The sequence below is a fragment of the Equus przewalskii genome, chromosome 17, assembly GCF_037783145.1.
Source record: "Equus przewalskii isolate Varuska chromosome 17, EquPr2, whole genome shotgun sequence".
Lineage (NCBI taxonomy): Eukaryota > Metazoa > Chordata > Mammalia > Perissodactyla > Equidae > Equus > Equus przewalskii.
Genome location: NC_091847.1, coordinates 9277171 through 9293107, shown reverse-complemented (window position 1 = coordinate 9293107; position 15937 = coordinate 9277171). Strand labels below are relative to the sequence as shown.

Genomic DNA, 15937 nt, shown 5'->3' with positions numbered 1-15937 from the left:
TAACTAACAAGCAGATACGCAGCATCTTCCAATATGACCATTTTCAGCAAACTTAACCAAACATAGTTTAAGAAGACAGATATACACACCTTAAGTAAGAATCCACTACAAAATAAACACAGAGCAAATGAGCTGGATGTGTGCCAACGTCCTCACAGTGGGAGACAAATGAGCACTTACTATTGTGCACAGTTCACTCTGTGTAACACCTGTTTCAGTTGAAGGGTTTGGAAACATCCCTCAGAGACAACAAATGAAAAGCCTACCAGGAAGACCGTCCCAGAGGACAACGAGACTGACAGCGGCTGTTCACATCACATCAACTGCACTCTTCCTGCAAACACAAACCTTGTTCACATGGAGTTCTCGCAGTCATTTCAATGCTGCCAAAACGTGGTAAAACCTCCAAGGAAAGACCGAAGGCTAATCAATAAAGACTTTTTGTAAACAATACTTCTTTTGTAGTTTTTCAGTTCCCCATTTTTGCATTTTAAAAATGCAAATCTTTAAGAGGGAAGGAAAAATTGTATATGATGATTCTCAAGACAAAAGCAGCATCCCACCACCACCAGGACTTAAAGTGTGTTTTTCCTCTATCCAATGTTGGGAAACCTTAGAAATTTCTAGCCAGTAGGTTCAAGGCAGCTTATACTTATTAACAAATGTCTTATAATTGCAAAATAACTTATAACCCACATACTGTGAACACAAGAGAGCAGAAACAAATTAAAAGCACATGAAATAAACAGAGGGTGATGAAAACACAGCTAACCTCGACTTACTGTGCCTACTTCCTCTCTAGACCTCGAAGGTTAACATTACTGTTAATACATCTGTAGGTTTCACAATTTTTCCCTGCTAAATGTAAATATGCATAGCAATTATTTTTCTAAGTTTCCTCCACAATTTTTAGTTATCAAAGCAATTACAAAATATCTTAAATATTGTATTTATTTCCTAGTTAAGCAGCAATAATTATAAACACTCTTCAGAATATATTAGACCAGCCTACCTTTCCCAGTAGTCATGACCATCAGTGATCGCAGTACAAGTGAAAACCCTGCTCTGAAAGCTATACCTCCTCACACAACATAAGCATCAGCAAACTCTCCACCCACACGACTCCTTCGGTGTAAGCCAGCACCAATGACAAGTGCCACCCTATTGCAAAATAAAAGCCTGGACTACACACAATGGTGATTTTTTAAAAAGGGGGGTGACGAGTGAGAGGCAAACCTTCCCCACCTGACTTTACTCACATAAGAGACCCTTCTTTAAAACTGGTATTAAAAAAAATTTTTAACCAACTATCTGATTTCCCCCATAAAAAAAAAGAATAGAACATTCCTAATATAAACCTTAAATAAGAACAAAATCAAAATGCAATCTTATTTCCACATTGATAATAAAGTAAACTGTCAGTTGCAGCTTAAGCTATGTAACCTCGTATCAGAAACAGTCTCTTCAAGGCTATTTTAGGTGGTCTTCTTAGCACAGCACAGCACACTTGCCAGCCTTGGAACATATTACGCCTGTATCCGTGACTATGGAAACACTTTCCTAAGATACTAAACCAGAATCCCAAACCTTGTGAAATCCACAGTCTAAGAAACAAGCAGGGGGAGGGGGTGGGAACCCTTTATCAGCACCTGATCCACTTATTCACAATTATTGTTTTTAACCACCATGCAAGATAATAATGGCTTTGCTGCTTAATAAAGAAAAAGACAGTCAATTCACTTTTAAATGAATGCTTTGTCCTAGCTACACTGGGCAACAATTCAGATCTCACCTAACAATTCATCTTTGGTCTATTTGTTTTCAGACTTGCACAGATATTCCTAATTTCCAACAATTTAGAAATGATACCTAAAATTTTTCAAATTATAAACATTTTAAATAAAAAGACATAAGGCAGGTTGCATTTGGCAGCAAAAAGATAGCCTAGATACATTCATGTATAAGGGCCAATAATTTTGATTATCTGCTATCTATCCTACACTTCTGTCAGCAAATAAACATTTTGTCTTTTTCTTTAGCTACAGGTTTATTATGGAATTTTCATGGATTTAACCAGCATGATACTTTCTTTCTTTCCTCATAAACATGTTAGCTTTGCTTAAGAAATTCAAAAGCAAGCACATTTTTAACCAAATTAATGTCTATGGGCCTTGCTTCAATCAAATCCAATTAAAGATCATTAAGTGGCTGCAGATAAAGGACATTGACTAGTCTATAATTACTGACTCTTTTACGCTGAAAATCCAATTCTCCCATGAGCATAAGCACATCTGCGTGATTTAAAAAACTGACATAGAAAATAATTTGCTTTTTGAAACCCAAGGAAGGAAAAACCGTAATTTTTGCTTCAAGGGGTTTGCTAATCACATGGAGATGGAAAAAAAAGAAACAAAAATCTATAAAACAACATATTTTTAACTCCCATATTCTTGCCATTCAAAGCTGAAAGGCCTTTGGGTAACCTAGCAACAAAAAAGAATCATACAAGGATGAAGCATTATTACAGATGGATGCTCATTTCCAATTGCTACTCAGCTGCATTTCCATTGCTGTTTTAGTCACAATTCTTATGCTTTTAAAATGTTACATTCCTAGAATTTTATATAAATATAATCAATTACACATCTTAGAACAACATAACTTTGAATACGTCAAGAAATACAACCCAAGATGAAGCCTATTTCTTCCCTAAGAGTACTGCTATCACATTAATAAATTTCTTTCAATTTAGCTCAAATCTAGAGCTTTTATTTCTTACTGAAAAGAGCGTTATCATTAACAAATAACAGAAGAGAAAATAGATAAATGAGACTTCATCAAAACTTAAAACTTGTAAGGCACGCCCCGTGGCCAAGTGGTTAAGTTCGCACGCTTCACTTCATTGACGCAGGGTTTCACCAGTTTGGATCCTGGGCGCGGACATGGCACTGCTCCTTAGGCCATGTTGAGGTGGCGTCCCACATGCCACAACTAGAAGGACCCACAACTAAAATATACAACTATGTACCAGGGGGATTTGGGGAGACAAAGCAGAAAAAAAAAAAAAAAAAGATTGGCAATAGCTGTTAGCTCAGGTACCAATCTTTAAAGAAAAACAACTTTAAAACTTTTAAATGTCAAGAAAGACAACCCACAGAATGGGAAAACATATTTGCAGATAATATGTCTGATTAAGAGTCTTGTATCCAGAATATATAAAGAACTCTTATAACTGAACAACAAAGACAAATTTTAAAATGGGCAAAGGACTTGAATAAAGATTTTCCCAAAGAAGATATAGAAATGGCTGACACAAGGGGTGGCCTGGTGGCGCAGTGGTTAAGTTTGTACATTCCACTTCTCGGTGGCCCAGGGTTCGCTGGTCTGGATCCTGGGTGCAGACATGGCACCGCCTGGCAAAAGGTATGCTGTGGTAGGCATCCCACGCAGACAGTAGAGGAAGATAGATGGGCATGGCTGTTAGCTCAGGGTCAGTCTTCCTCAGCAAAAAGATGAGGATTGGCAGTAGTTAGCTCAGGGCTAATCTTCCTCAAAAAAAAAAGGAAATGGCCAACACACACATGAAAATATGTCCAACATCAGTCACGAGGGAAATGCAAATCAAAACCACAATGAGAGACCACCTCATACCCACTAGGACGACTAATATTTTTTTAAAAGATGGAAAATTTGTTGTTCTTTTTGGAGACGATGTGAAGAAATTGGAACACTGACACATTGCTGGCAGGAATATAAAATGGGGAAGCCACCACGGAAAACAAGTTGACAGTTCCTCAATAAGTCAAACATAGAATTACCATTTGATCCAGCAATTCTACTTCTGGGTATATACTCAAAAGAAGTGAAAACAGGTGTACAAACAAAAACTTGCAAGTGAGTGTTCAAACAAAAACTTGTGAGTGTTCAAAGCAGCACTATTCACAATACCCAAAAGGTAGAAACAGAACAAATGTTCATCAATGGATGAATGGATAAACAAAATGTGGTCTATCCACACAATGGACTACCATAAAAAGGAGTAAGTGATGACGTGCGCTACAACATGGACGGACCTTGAAAACATTACGTTAAGTGAAAACATTACGTTAAGTGAAAACATTAAGTGAAAGACACAAAAGAACACATATTATGTAATTCCATTTATATGAAATGTCCAGAGTAGGGAAATTTCTAAGAAAGTAGATTAGTGGTTGCTTGGGGTAGGGGGAGTTGGGAGGAGGAGTTAGGAAGATGGGGAGGTGACAGCTAAAGAACACGAGGTGTGTCTTTTGTGGTGATAAAAAGGTTCTAAAACACACTATGGTGAGGGTTGCAAACATCTGTAAATATACAAAATGATTTAATTATACACTTTAAATGGATGATTTTATGGTATGTGAATTGAATCTGAATAAAGCCTTTTTTGTAAGAGCGTAATTGTTAAAGAAAATGTACATTAAATTTTAAATGTGTAACACAAAATAACCCAAAACTCAAAAAAAAGCATGACAGTTATTCTCAAATGATGTTTTTTCATTTACAAGATAAATATACCTCTAAAACAGAGCAATTGGAGGAGAAACCTACCATTTTGAGTACCCACCATGTCCCAGGCATTGTGCTAGGAGTTTTACACACAATCTCATTTACTCCACACAATATCTCTACAGGGTGTTCACTCCATTTTACAAAGGAGCAATCTGTGGCTCACAGGAGTTAAGTAACGTGCCCAGAGTCACACAGCTAGAGAGTGGTAGATCAAAGAAGCGCTTTCTAAGAAGAAATGATGGTCACATATATTTTCAAAGCAGTCCTTAAACTTCTCCGTGACACTGTGTCTACACTTCCTGTGGGGAGACGTGGGCACCCACACTCCAAAATGAACAACTACAAACACTGTTGCCACACACAGTTACCACTTATTAAATGGATCCCTGTCAAGTCCTCCTGCTGAGGATGGGCTGCTGAATTTTCACAAACGGGAGTTTGAAAGACACAGATCACTTAGACATCTTCTGGGGTCAACCTAGGAAATACATCTGCGAATAGATCATCTGCTATTCAAACGAGGCATCCTTCAATCGATCAGAACTTCTGCCCAAAGGCTGTTTAGGAAGCTGGAAATGAGCCCTATGTTACCATTCTCTCTGTGTTTTACTCAGTTCTTCCTCAGCTCCCATTCTCATGCAACACTGCAGAATCTAATTGATACATTAAGAATCCATAAGAAAAAGTGGAAAACAAAAAGAATCGAGGTATCTCCGATCCAAAGTGCTCATATAAGCACACCATATTTCTAAGAGATTACAAAGGAAAAACTGATTCCTGCCACATGAACCAATGAGAAGACTCCCTAGGACTAACAACAGAGGACAGACTGACGTGTCTGAGTCCTAGAATGAGCAAACCCAGACACAGTGCCCCGGACTCGGGAGGCTCACAGTCCAGTGCGAGAGATGGACATTAGATAAACCATCCCCAAATGTAAACGCACATGCAGCAAGCAGGGCATGCCTGAAAGTGCTCAACGGGAGGCCAGGGAAAGCTTTCCAGAGGAGGGGGACAGCGAGCTGGGCTGAGATGGGAAGGATGTGGAGAAGTTAGCTAAGAAAGAGCAGACAAAAGAGACATCACATACCAAGATCTTAAAAAGGAAGGCTAAGGGGACGGCCCAGTGGCATAGCAGTTAAGTTCGCGTGCCCTGCTTCAGTGGGCTGGGCTTCTCACGTTCGGATCCCAGGCGTGGACCCAGCACTGCTCATCAAGCCACGCTGTGGCGGTGTCCCACACACAAAATAGAGGAAGACTGGCACAGATGTTAGCTGAGGGCCATTCTTACTCACCAAAAAAGAAGGAAGGGTAAGATAAGGCAACTTGATTAGCCCTAAGGGAGGGCCAGACAGAGATGAGGCCGTAAAGAGCTGGGGCTGAGTTTGCAGGCTCCAAACAGACCATGGCCACAGTAGGGGCAGATAAGGAGTTTGTGCTTATCTTGAGAGCAATGAATGGAAATAATAAGAGGATTAAAACAAACAAACAAACATGTATGTGGTGAGGGCAGGAGGTAGAATCCACCTGCAACATGGAGACGTTCTGAAAGACTCTTCATCAAAACTCCTTTATGGGACCGAAGCCCTCCTCCCACCACCATCATCACAGAATTAACGTGGTAATGTTAGTTTTCTTCCCTTCTCTTGAAACAAAGGAGAGTTATAAATTGTAATTGTTTTCCTCTGTTCTTAGAAGATGACAGTAGCAATGATGTGGATCTTTTCAGGAGGTGAATGCTTGCAAAACTCCTAAAAAGAATACACCTATTCTGGAACCCATGCTCATTTTCTATCTTAATGTTTCTGCTAAAAAAACGTAGAAAGGGACATGCCCATCTCTTGGACCTGACTCAAATGATATAATGTGTTACAACTGTTCCTCACCACAGTCTCTTATTTCTGATGAATAGATATGAAACAAGATGGGCCATGTACTGCTAATTGTTGAAGCTGGGTGATGGCTACATGGGGGTTCATTATGCCATTCTTTTCACTTTAATATACATTTGAAATTTTCCAAATGAAGAAACTAAAAGGAAAGGGGGCTCAGAAGACCTTCTGCTTTGAAGCCTCACCCAGGTGTGCCTATAGAGTTTGGCTACAGATTGCGTCCAGCTCCAGGAAGGCAGAGGTCTAACCTGCTCAGATTTCTGAAAAATGACAATCTCATAAGCTAACATCAAAATGACAGTGCAGGTAATTAAATGCTTTTTAGCATTGTCCTGAGTGAAGAAAAAAGGGAAACAGTAGAAAATCTTTTAGCCTCAGTCTCTTTCATCTCATGGCAGTTTTCATTCAGAGAAAAAGACCAGCCTTCATTTTGGCAAGCTTCCACCACAAAAGAACAGATTAGAGGGGCAAAATGGAGGCAATGAGAAAAATAAGCAGGTTATTTTAATAGTCCAGACAAAGAATGATAGTGATGGGATCAGAGTGCTGGAGATGGGGAGACGTAGATGGAGTCAGGAAATATGTAGGAGTTAAAATCCACAGGGACCAGTGATGAAATACATATATGGGCAGGAAGTAAGACCGAGGTATCAAAGTGGCACCTAAGTTTTAATTTACATGCCTACGTGGATAATGGAGCAAACATTCATATAAGTACAGAAAAGATCCAGGATGGGGTTATGTTCAGTTGTTTTGTGCTTTGTCTTTCAGCAGGAGATAGAATATGAATCTGGATTTAGATACATGTCTCAAATACAAGAATAAATGTCAGATAGGCAGCTGCTGCATATATGTTACAACACTGAGGCAAGGCTGGGGCAAGAGACAAATATTTATAGGAAAACGTTATCTGGCTAGTAAACAAAGCTCTAGCCATGGCTAAGAACAACCAGGGAAAGAGCACTGCCTGAGAAAGGAAAAGGCCTAGGATCAAGCTCTAAGAACTTTATGACAAGGAGTAGACATTAAACAAATGAAGGAGACGGAGGAGGAGGAGCCCAAAAAGCAGAAAGAAATCAGAAGAAAGTCACGTCAGAAAAGCCAAAGAGAAAGAGTGCTTCAGGACAAGGAAGAGATCAACAGTGTTAAACGTGGTGACAGACGAAATAGGGTAAAGACTGAAAACGTCACTTGGGTATAGAAGTCATCAGTGACTGCAGTGGCAGCTGTATCAGTGAAATGATGGGACAAAGCGAGACTAAAGCAGTCTGAGGAGTGATCAGAAGGTGAAGAAACTGAGACAGGGAATACAGACAACTCAGGAGAAGTTTCACGTACAGGGGAAGACATAGGCAGAGCAATGAAAATGGCTGGATAGGGACAGATGAGAGCATGTTTAAAAATCAATAGATTAGACAAGGGGAGAAGGGGTGAGAACAAGTGCAGGCCAATATCTCTCATGAACTCAGATGGACAAGTCCTCAACAGTATATTAGCAAACCAAACACAAGATTGCATAATAAGAATTGTACACCATGACCAAGTAAGATTTATTCCAGTACATAAGGCTGGTTTACTATTTGAAAAACAAACCAATATAATTCACAATATTAGGCTAAAGAAAAATAATCCTATCAGTTGATGCCAAAAAAGCATTTGAAAAAAACCCCAACACCCTGAAAGGCATCCAGATTGGACAGGTAGAAGTAAGACAATACCTGTTCACAGATTAAATGCTCTCATATACAAAAAATCCTAAGGAATCCACTGGGGAAAAAAAAAATTAGAGCTAATAAATGGGTTCAGCAAGGTGGCAGGATACAAGATCAAATACAAAATTCAACTGTATTTCTATACACTAGCAATAAACAATCCAACAGTAAATGGAAGAAAACAATTCCATTTACAAAACCATGAAAAAGAATAAAATACTTAGGAACAAATTTAACAAAATTAGTGCAAGACTTGTACACACTGGAAAACGACAAAACGTTGAAAGAAATTAAAGACAAATAAACTGAAGGATATCTTATGTTAATGGATTAGAAGACAATATTATTATGATGGCAAAACTCCTCAAATTGATCAACAGATTCAACACAATCCCTATCAAAATTACAGCTGCCTTTTTTGTAGAAATTGACATTAGGTGATCTTATAATTCACTTAGAAATGCAAGGAACCCAGAATAGCCAGAACAATCTTGAAAAGAAGAACAAAGCTGAAAAAAAACTTCTAAATATCAAATCATACTACAAAGCTCAAGTAATCAAGACTGTGTGGTATTGGCCTAAGACTAAACATATAGATCAATAGGGTAGAATTTCGAGTCCAGAAATACATCCATACATATGTTGTCAACTGATTTTTGAGATGGGTGGCAAGAAAGTCCAATGGAGAAAACAACTGTCTTTGCAACAGATGGTGCCGAGATAACTGGATATTCACACGCGGAACAACGAAGCTGGAGATCTACCTCACTCCATACACGAAAAATGACTCAAATGGATCAAAGGCCTAAATATAAGCTCTAAAGCTATACTACTCTTAGAAGGAAACATAGGTGTAAATTTTTGTAACTGGGGATTAGTCGATGACTTCTTAGATATCAATCTATTTCTCAGGTTTTCTTAGACCCAAAGCACAAACAATAAAAGTAAAAAAGAGATAAGATTGTACTACATCAAAATTAAAAACTTTTCTGCTGCAAACAATTCCATCAAAAAAAGGATATGAAAATCCACAGAAAAGGAGAAAATATTTGCAGATCGTTCTATCTGATAAGAGATTTCTATCCATAATATATAAAGAACTCATAACAACAACAAACTGACAATTAACTCCATAACAAAAATGGCAAATGACTTGAATAGACATTTTTCCAAAAAAGGTATATAAATGGCCAATAGGCACAATATGGATATTGTGATGCTCAATATCATTAGTCATTATAGAAACGCAAATCAAAACCACAGTGAGACACCACTTCATGCCCACTAGGATGACTCTAATCAGAGACAGACAACACCACACATTGACTTGGATGTGAATAAACTGGAACTCTCAGGCAATGTTGGTGAGAACGCAAAGTGGAACGGCCACTTTGGAAAACAGTGTAGCAGTGATGCAAAAGGTTAAACATAGAGTTACCATATGACCCAGCAATTCCACTGTAAGGTTATATACACAAAACAAAAACATACGTCCACATAAAACTTTTACACAAATATTCACAGCAGTCAAACAGTGGAAATAACCCAAATGTCCATCAATTGATGAATGAATAAACAAAATGTGGTATACCTATACAATGAAATACTATTCAGCAATAAAAAGAAATGAAGTACTGATACATGCTACCAAATGGATGAACTTTGAAAACATTATGCTACGTGAAGGAAGCCATACACAAAAAGCCATATTTTGTAAAATTCCATTGATATAAAACGTCCAGAATAGGCAATCCGTAGGCAGAAAGTAGGTTGTCAGGGATTGGGAGGAAAAGGAAATAGGGAGTGCCAATGGGCACAGGTGTTCTTGGGGGTGATGAACAAACTGGAATTAATGTGGAATTAAACAGCGGTGATAATCGCCTAATTTGTGAATATATGAAAAACAAATAAATTATACATTTTTAAAAAAATAATTTTTGATATGAATTACATCTCATTATTTAAAATATGGTGATTTTTTTTTAAAAACCCAACACCCATTTGTGATAAAAACTCAGATAAATAGGAATAGTTGAGAACTACTTCATCTTGCTAAACAACATCTACAAAAAACCTACACTTAACATGACACTTAGTTGTGACAGACCTAAGATTGAGAACCAGGAAAGGATATCCACTCTCACCACTCTTATTTTACACAGTGGTGAAGTTCTGGCCAGGGCAATAAGGCAAGAAAAAGAAGTACAAGTATAGAGATCTGAAAGAGATAAAACTGTTCCCATTTGCAGATGACATGCTTGTCTCTTCAGGAAATCTACAAAACTCCTAGAATTAATAAGAAAGTTCAGAAAGGTCATAATGAAGGTGTCTAAGGAGCAAAGTGGAGAAAGCAGAAGGTGGATGGGTTGAGAAAAAGTAGAGTGGTCAATGATCTGAAGTCCAGAAGAGTTCAAAAAACGGTGACACTGGGAGTCGCTGGGCAAAAAACAAAAATTAGAAGGGCGAATGGGTTTTATTCCATTGCTAGTGTGGCTTCCCTATGCCATCTAAATGTTGAATGACTCTAGCAATGAACGAAATTAGGTGCTTTGTTTTTTGACAGCAATTAAACATCTTACTGGTCTCTCAAAGTTACTATAAGGGGACCAAACTCATTTGCTCTAGGAATTCTAAAATCTTTATACATATGTCTTCAGGTTATTCTATTTTGGCTCTACCAATTAAAATAGTAATACTGCATATATACAGCAAAAAAGTTGAAATTACAGGCCTCCAGTAAGTTTGGAGTTAAGGCTTCCTTACCATCTGCTATTTTTAACAAGATGCCTAAAAGAAGTGTTTTCATTCTCAACCCTACTCCTACATACACACATAGACATATACACACAAATATCCCACAAGAATAAGGAAATTTGGGAAGAATATTTACACCTAGACATTTAGAACAAAATGTTGCCATCGGGCCAGCCTGGTGGCATAGCAGTTAGGTTCGCGTGCTCCACTTTGGCAGCCTGGGGGTCATGGGATCGGATCCCAGGCACGGACCTAAACACCACTCATCAAGCCATGCTGTGGTGGCATCCCATATACAAAACAGAGGAAGACTGGCACAGATGTTAGCTCAGAGACAATCTTACTCAGGTAAAAAGAGGAAGATTGGCAACAGATGTTAGCTCAGGGCCATTCTTCCTCACCAAAAAAAAAGTTGCTGTGACGCACCCAATGCCTGAGGATTTTGGTATTCTTGATGATTAAATCATATATATCATGTTCACTGAAACTCATAAAGTATATATACACTCTTCTAGGCAAGGCCTCCAACATGGATATGGTCCTTCTCCCCAATGCCAGAATTATAATCAGATTCTATTTCATAGTTATAATACAGGCTATGAAGTACAAACTCACTAACCTGCCACCACTACTACCTCCTTGCCCAGTACTTTCTATTTTGGTGCCAAGAAGTTTTAAACTGGGAAACTACACAAACCACACAAATATACACACACAAAATCAAATGCATGTGTCTAGCAACTGGCTAGGCAGCCATGCCCGTGCACACCTACTCATCATTGCAGCATGACTCCAAGGCCAGAGTTCTGGTCCCAGCTCTACCAATGATACATTTTTCAAAGCATATATAAAACTATATACAAAAGTAGGGGGTAATGTACAGAAATTATGCCATGGTTAAAATTACATACAAATTATACAGTTATAGGAAAATGAAATATAAGACAACATGGAAAAAGGAAAACTGATTTGTTGGTGACAGCAGAATTGTGGTGAATATTATTCCTCTTTTTCTTCCAATATTGTTACAGTTGTACAAACATATGAAAAAGGAATCAGGTAATGAAAGCAATTTTAGAACACTTCAAGCATTTTATAAGAAACATGCTCTCCAAAGACAAATTCCTTACCAACGCCGGCAGGTACATAGTAGCTGAGTCAAAACACCTGGATTCTGTTCCTGCTCAGCACTTACGTACTGTCACTTCAGAGGAAATCACTCAAACTTTTTTACAATCTCAAGATATTCAAAATTTGAAAGCTATGCAATAAGTTCTCTAGCAATTTTGAAATAGCAGCAAGGTATCCAGAGTTAGAAAAAGTTCTTGTTGGCAATTGACTTTTTGATGACTTCATTCATACAATAATATACTCGTGTCTTTTTTTCCCCTTCTGGAATCATAGGAATTACTCACTTGTCCTCAAATATCACAAAGTACAGTAAAAGGAATACATGTACTGGAAACAAAAGATCAGAATGCAAGTCTGTTATTATTTTATTTATTCAACAATATTTATTGTGTACCTAACATGCCAAGAACTTTTTGAACCACTAACGATAAAGAATGCAACAAAACAAAGCTCTTGCCCTCATGAATAAATAAAAAATATTTTACAGTGATATGCACCAAGAAGGAAAATCAAGCAGGATGAGGGTACAAAGAGTCTCCTTACGACACTGGATGTGCTGCTCTGGACGGTCTTTGTGATGAAGTGGCACTGCGACGAAGGTCTGCGTGGAAGGAGGGCAGGGCCATAAGAACACCCGGGGACGAATGCTTTAAGCAAAAGGAATCCTAAGTATAGATGCCCTGAAGCAGGAGAAGCGTAGACTCTTCAAAATTAGCAAGGATGACAATGGGACTGGAGCCAAGAGAAATTCTGGGAAGAACACTACAAGATGACATCAGAATGGTGGTCAGCATCAGATCATGCAGCATCTGGTGGACCACAGTGAGGCACTAAACTGTAGGCTCTGAGTGACAGGAAACCTTTGGAGGATTTTGAACAGGGGATTAAGATCACGAGTTACATTCTAAAAGGATTACTCTGATTGCTGTGTGAAAAACACACTTTAGGCGCCGGGAGAGAGTAAAAGCAAGGATATTGGTGGAAGGCTACCACAAGAGCACAGTAAATTACCATGACCGCTTGCATTAGAGGAAGAGCAGCAGTTAGAGGGAGCATCATCAAGATTCTAGGTGTATTTTCTAAAGTAAAGCCAACAAGATTAGATCATGGATCCAATGTAGGTTGCAAAAGAAACCCAACGATAAGTCCATAGTTTCTGGTCTGGGAAGGTACATAAATGAAGGTTAAGTCTGAAGACCTAGAAAACCTTTTCAAGATATCAAATTCAGCTGCTCAGAAAGAGTATAAGTATTATTGACATAAAACTGAAAAAGCTAAAGTAGAACGAACGATTGCTTTTTCTACTCACCATTTGCAGATTGTATCATGTTTCCAGATTTTTGAACTTCATCAAATTTTGTAAAAATTACATTCAATCTGTATGAAAAAAATATATATATAAACTATTAACCATGACTGTTTACAGTCAACTATATTACAACACTAACATGAAGTTGAGTCATACTCCGAAAAATCAATGATACAAACTCACCTAATAACAATAACAGTAACTATATTAATAACACTAACAATAACCAACAATAATTGAGCATTTACTACTGACCAAGCACTAACCTAAGGGCTCTATCTGAAAGATCTTGTTTAATCCTTTTTACAGCCATATAAGGGATTATTATCATCCCCCTTTCATAGATGAGGAAATCGAGATCCCATAACTTACTTAAGGTCATATAGTTAGGGAGGGTGAAGATGCCAGCCCTGAAGGTCAGAACCCAGAGCTCGTGCTCTCAGACATTATATTAAACTGACTGACTGCACTCTATTAACTTAACTGCTCTACACAACATATACACATTATGAAAAGTGTCTATTTCTCCTATTTCTGTCTAAGTACAGACTGTCAATTACATAGGATAAAGATTTTCAAAATGCACTCATATTCAATACAAAGGCTTTTCTGTGCCTTACACTTAATTCAAAATGCTATAAATAATTTCTCTAGAAACAAATGTTGTGACTGGATAATCTTCAGCTTAAAAAAATCTGCATGCCATTTATTTTCTATTAATGGATCATTTAAATTGAAGCAAAACTCCTTAACCCGTCAAAATATTCCATCCTAGTGACACCAAAAATGAAAGGAAAACTGGGGGTGGGATGGGGTGAGGTGGAGGGTTGGTAATCTTACCTTGTAGAAAAAGAAAAGAGGCTTTCCCAAGCACAACACAGATACACTGGAATGAGCGTAAAGGCTGAGATTCCAAAGAAATGTACTTTTACATTCATATCTATGCCACCCATTTTCAGGGCCCAGACTAGAAATTTTAGCACTTTCTTACAAACGATGCTGTCATACAAAGCTCTAATCACTTCAAACACGTTTTTGTCTTTTCTTCCCAACCAGAATACAAGCTCCTTGGTGGTAGGAATAGGAACTATATTCTTTTGGTATTCTGTACTCACCAAGCACTACGTCATGCAGGAGAGTAACACCACTGTGTGGAAGAGCTGGGGCCTAGTCCTGTCCCTGCCCTCACTATGGAAAACTAGATATTTCACAAATCCTGGTCTCAGTTCATTCATTCTTTGATTCACTGAGCCTAGCACTGAGGTAGCTAGATGCCGAGTGTGTAAAGGGCCTACCCTGTAGAGAGTCCACTTATTCCTGTTTCATTCTATTCTACTTAGAATGCTACATTCTAAGTAACAGGGAAGCCAAAAATACACATCAGCAAGTAGAGGTAAAATGAAGGGGATGAACTAGCCTGATACACTGCCTCTCCCTCTTCCTATTCTATTGGCAGGTATCAATAATCTTTTCGACCTATCTTTCCATCGAAGCCCAGATGTTGCCTCAGAACACTTCTTACAACTGCTCCAGGCAGCCACTACTAATTAATCAAAGTTGGCAGTGAATTAAAAATCTATTTGTCATCTCAGGCCCAGATATGAGTAAAACTGTCACTCACCTTCAAATTCGGTGGATACTAAACATCTAGAAACATGCCTTAGAATCAATTTCTTAACGCTGTTTCCATCATTTTCCCTTTCATTGGCAACAAAGATCTCCAATGGTTTAAGAAGACGATACAGAGTATCACTACACAGGTTGCCAGGGCATGCCTTAATCAAGTTATCACTTGACTGTGTCAGAACTACACCCTGTGATGTGAGCATGCCTGCCAATTTGCAAGTTAGGGACAAGGTAAACCTCTAGTCTGGTTGTTCCTGAAATTACTGGGAAAGGACACGTATTTCTTCCGTTGTTGGCAGAGTATTCACCATTATCAATGGCAACTGTGAAAGAATCTGTAGATTCTCTATTGGTGGTAGTATCTACTCACTGTGGCCACATTATCCACACCTGGCAGGCCCAAACAGCTAGGTATGAGAATGCTAAAAAGATGACTGGTATTGTCATCTGCACCTTAATTCAGAATTCTCTAAGGCAGGCATGCCTCTCCCTCTGCTTTCTCCTGTCTCACTAGCTCCCTCACTCTCTGTTCAATAATTAGGATAGACAATGCCTCCGATCGAGGTTACCATCTCAGGAGATCAGTAACCTGGCTTTACAACAGTCTAACATGAACAAAGTACTCCTTAGAATGGCTTTTGTCTCCTAGCTCTGAGCACAGCAATACAGAATGCCTCTAATGGGACCTATCAATTTGTACAAGTCTAAAAGGGTGAATTTTACACATGCAAAGATACACAGATACATAACTAATGATTACCCTCTGAAGCTATCAATTTTTTTTCACTTTTTTATTTTAAATCTTTGGATCTCAAATTTAAAATAAATTTCTTTACTAACCTGACAAATAATCCATACTATTTTCCCCTGGTTTTTCTGAATTTAAATTTTATATCCAACTCTTTAATCCAATTGGCATTTATTTTACTATAAGATTTAAATCTAATTACCCATTTCTAGAATAT

The 15937-nt window shown here is 38.2% G+C and overlaps 1 protein-coding gene across 50 annotated transcripts in view; it reads right to left on the bottom strand.

The window, feature by feature from the left end:
* CLASP1 (cytoplasmic linker associated protein 1) overlaps positions 1–15937 on the bottom strand; it is a 258954-nt gene that overhangs the window by 129445 nt on the left and 113572 nt on the right. For 49 of the 50 annotated variants that reach the window (XM_070581077.1, XM_070581036.1, XM_070581055.1 and 46 more), the window contains exon 8: positions 13347–13414. In XM_070581077.1, coding sequence (XP_070437178.1) covers positions 13347–13414 — 68 coding nt within the window. Of the gene's footprint in view, positions 1–1012; positions 1127–13346; positions 13415–15937 lie in introns of those variants that run through there. The other variant, XM_070581083.1, reaches the window with a different exon arrangement.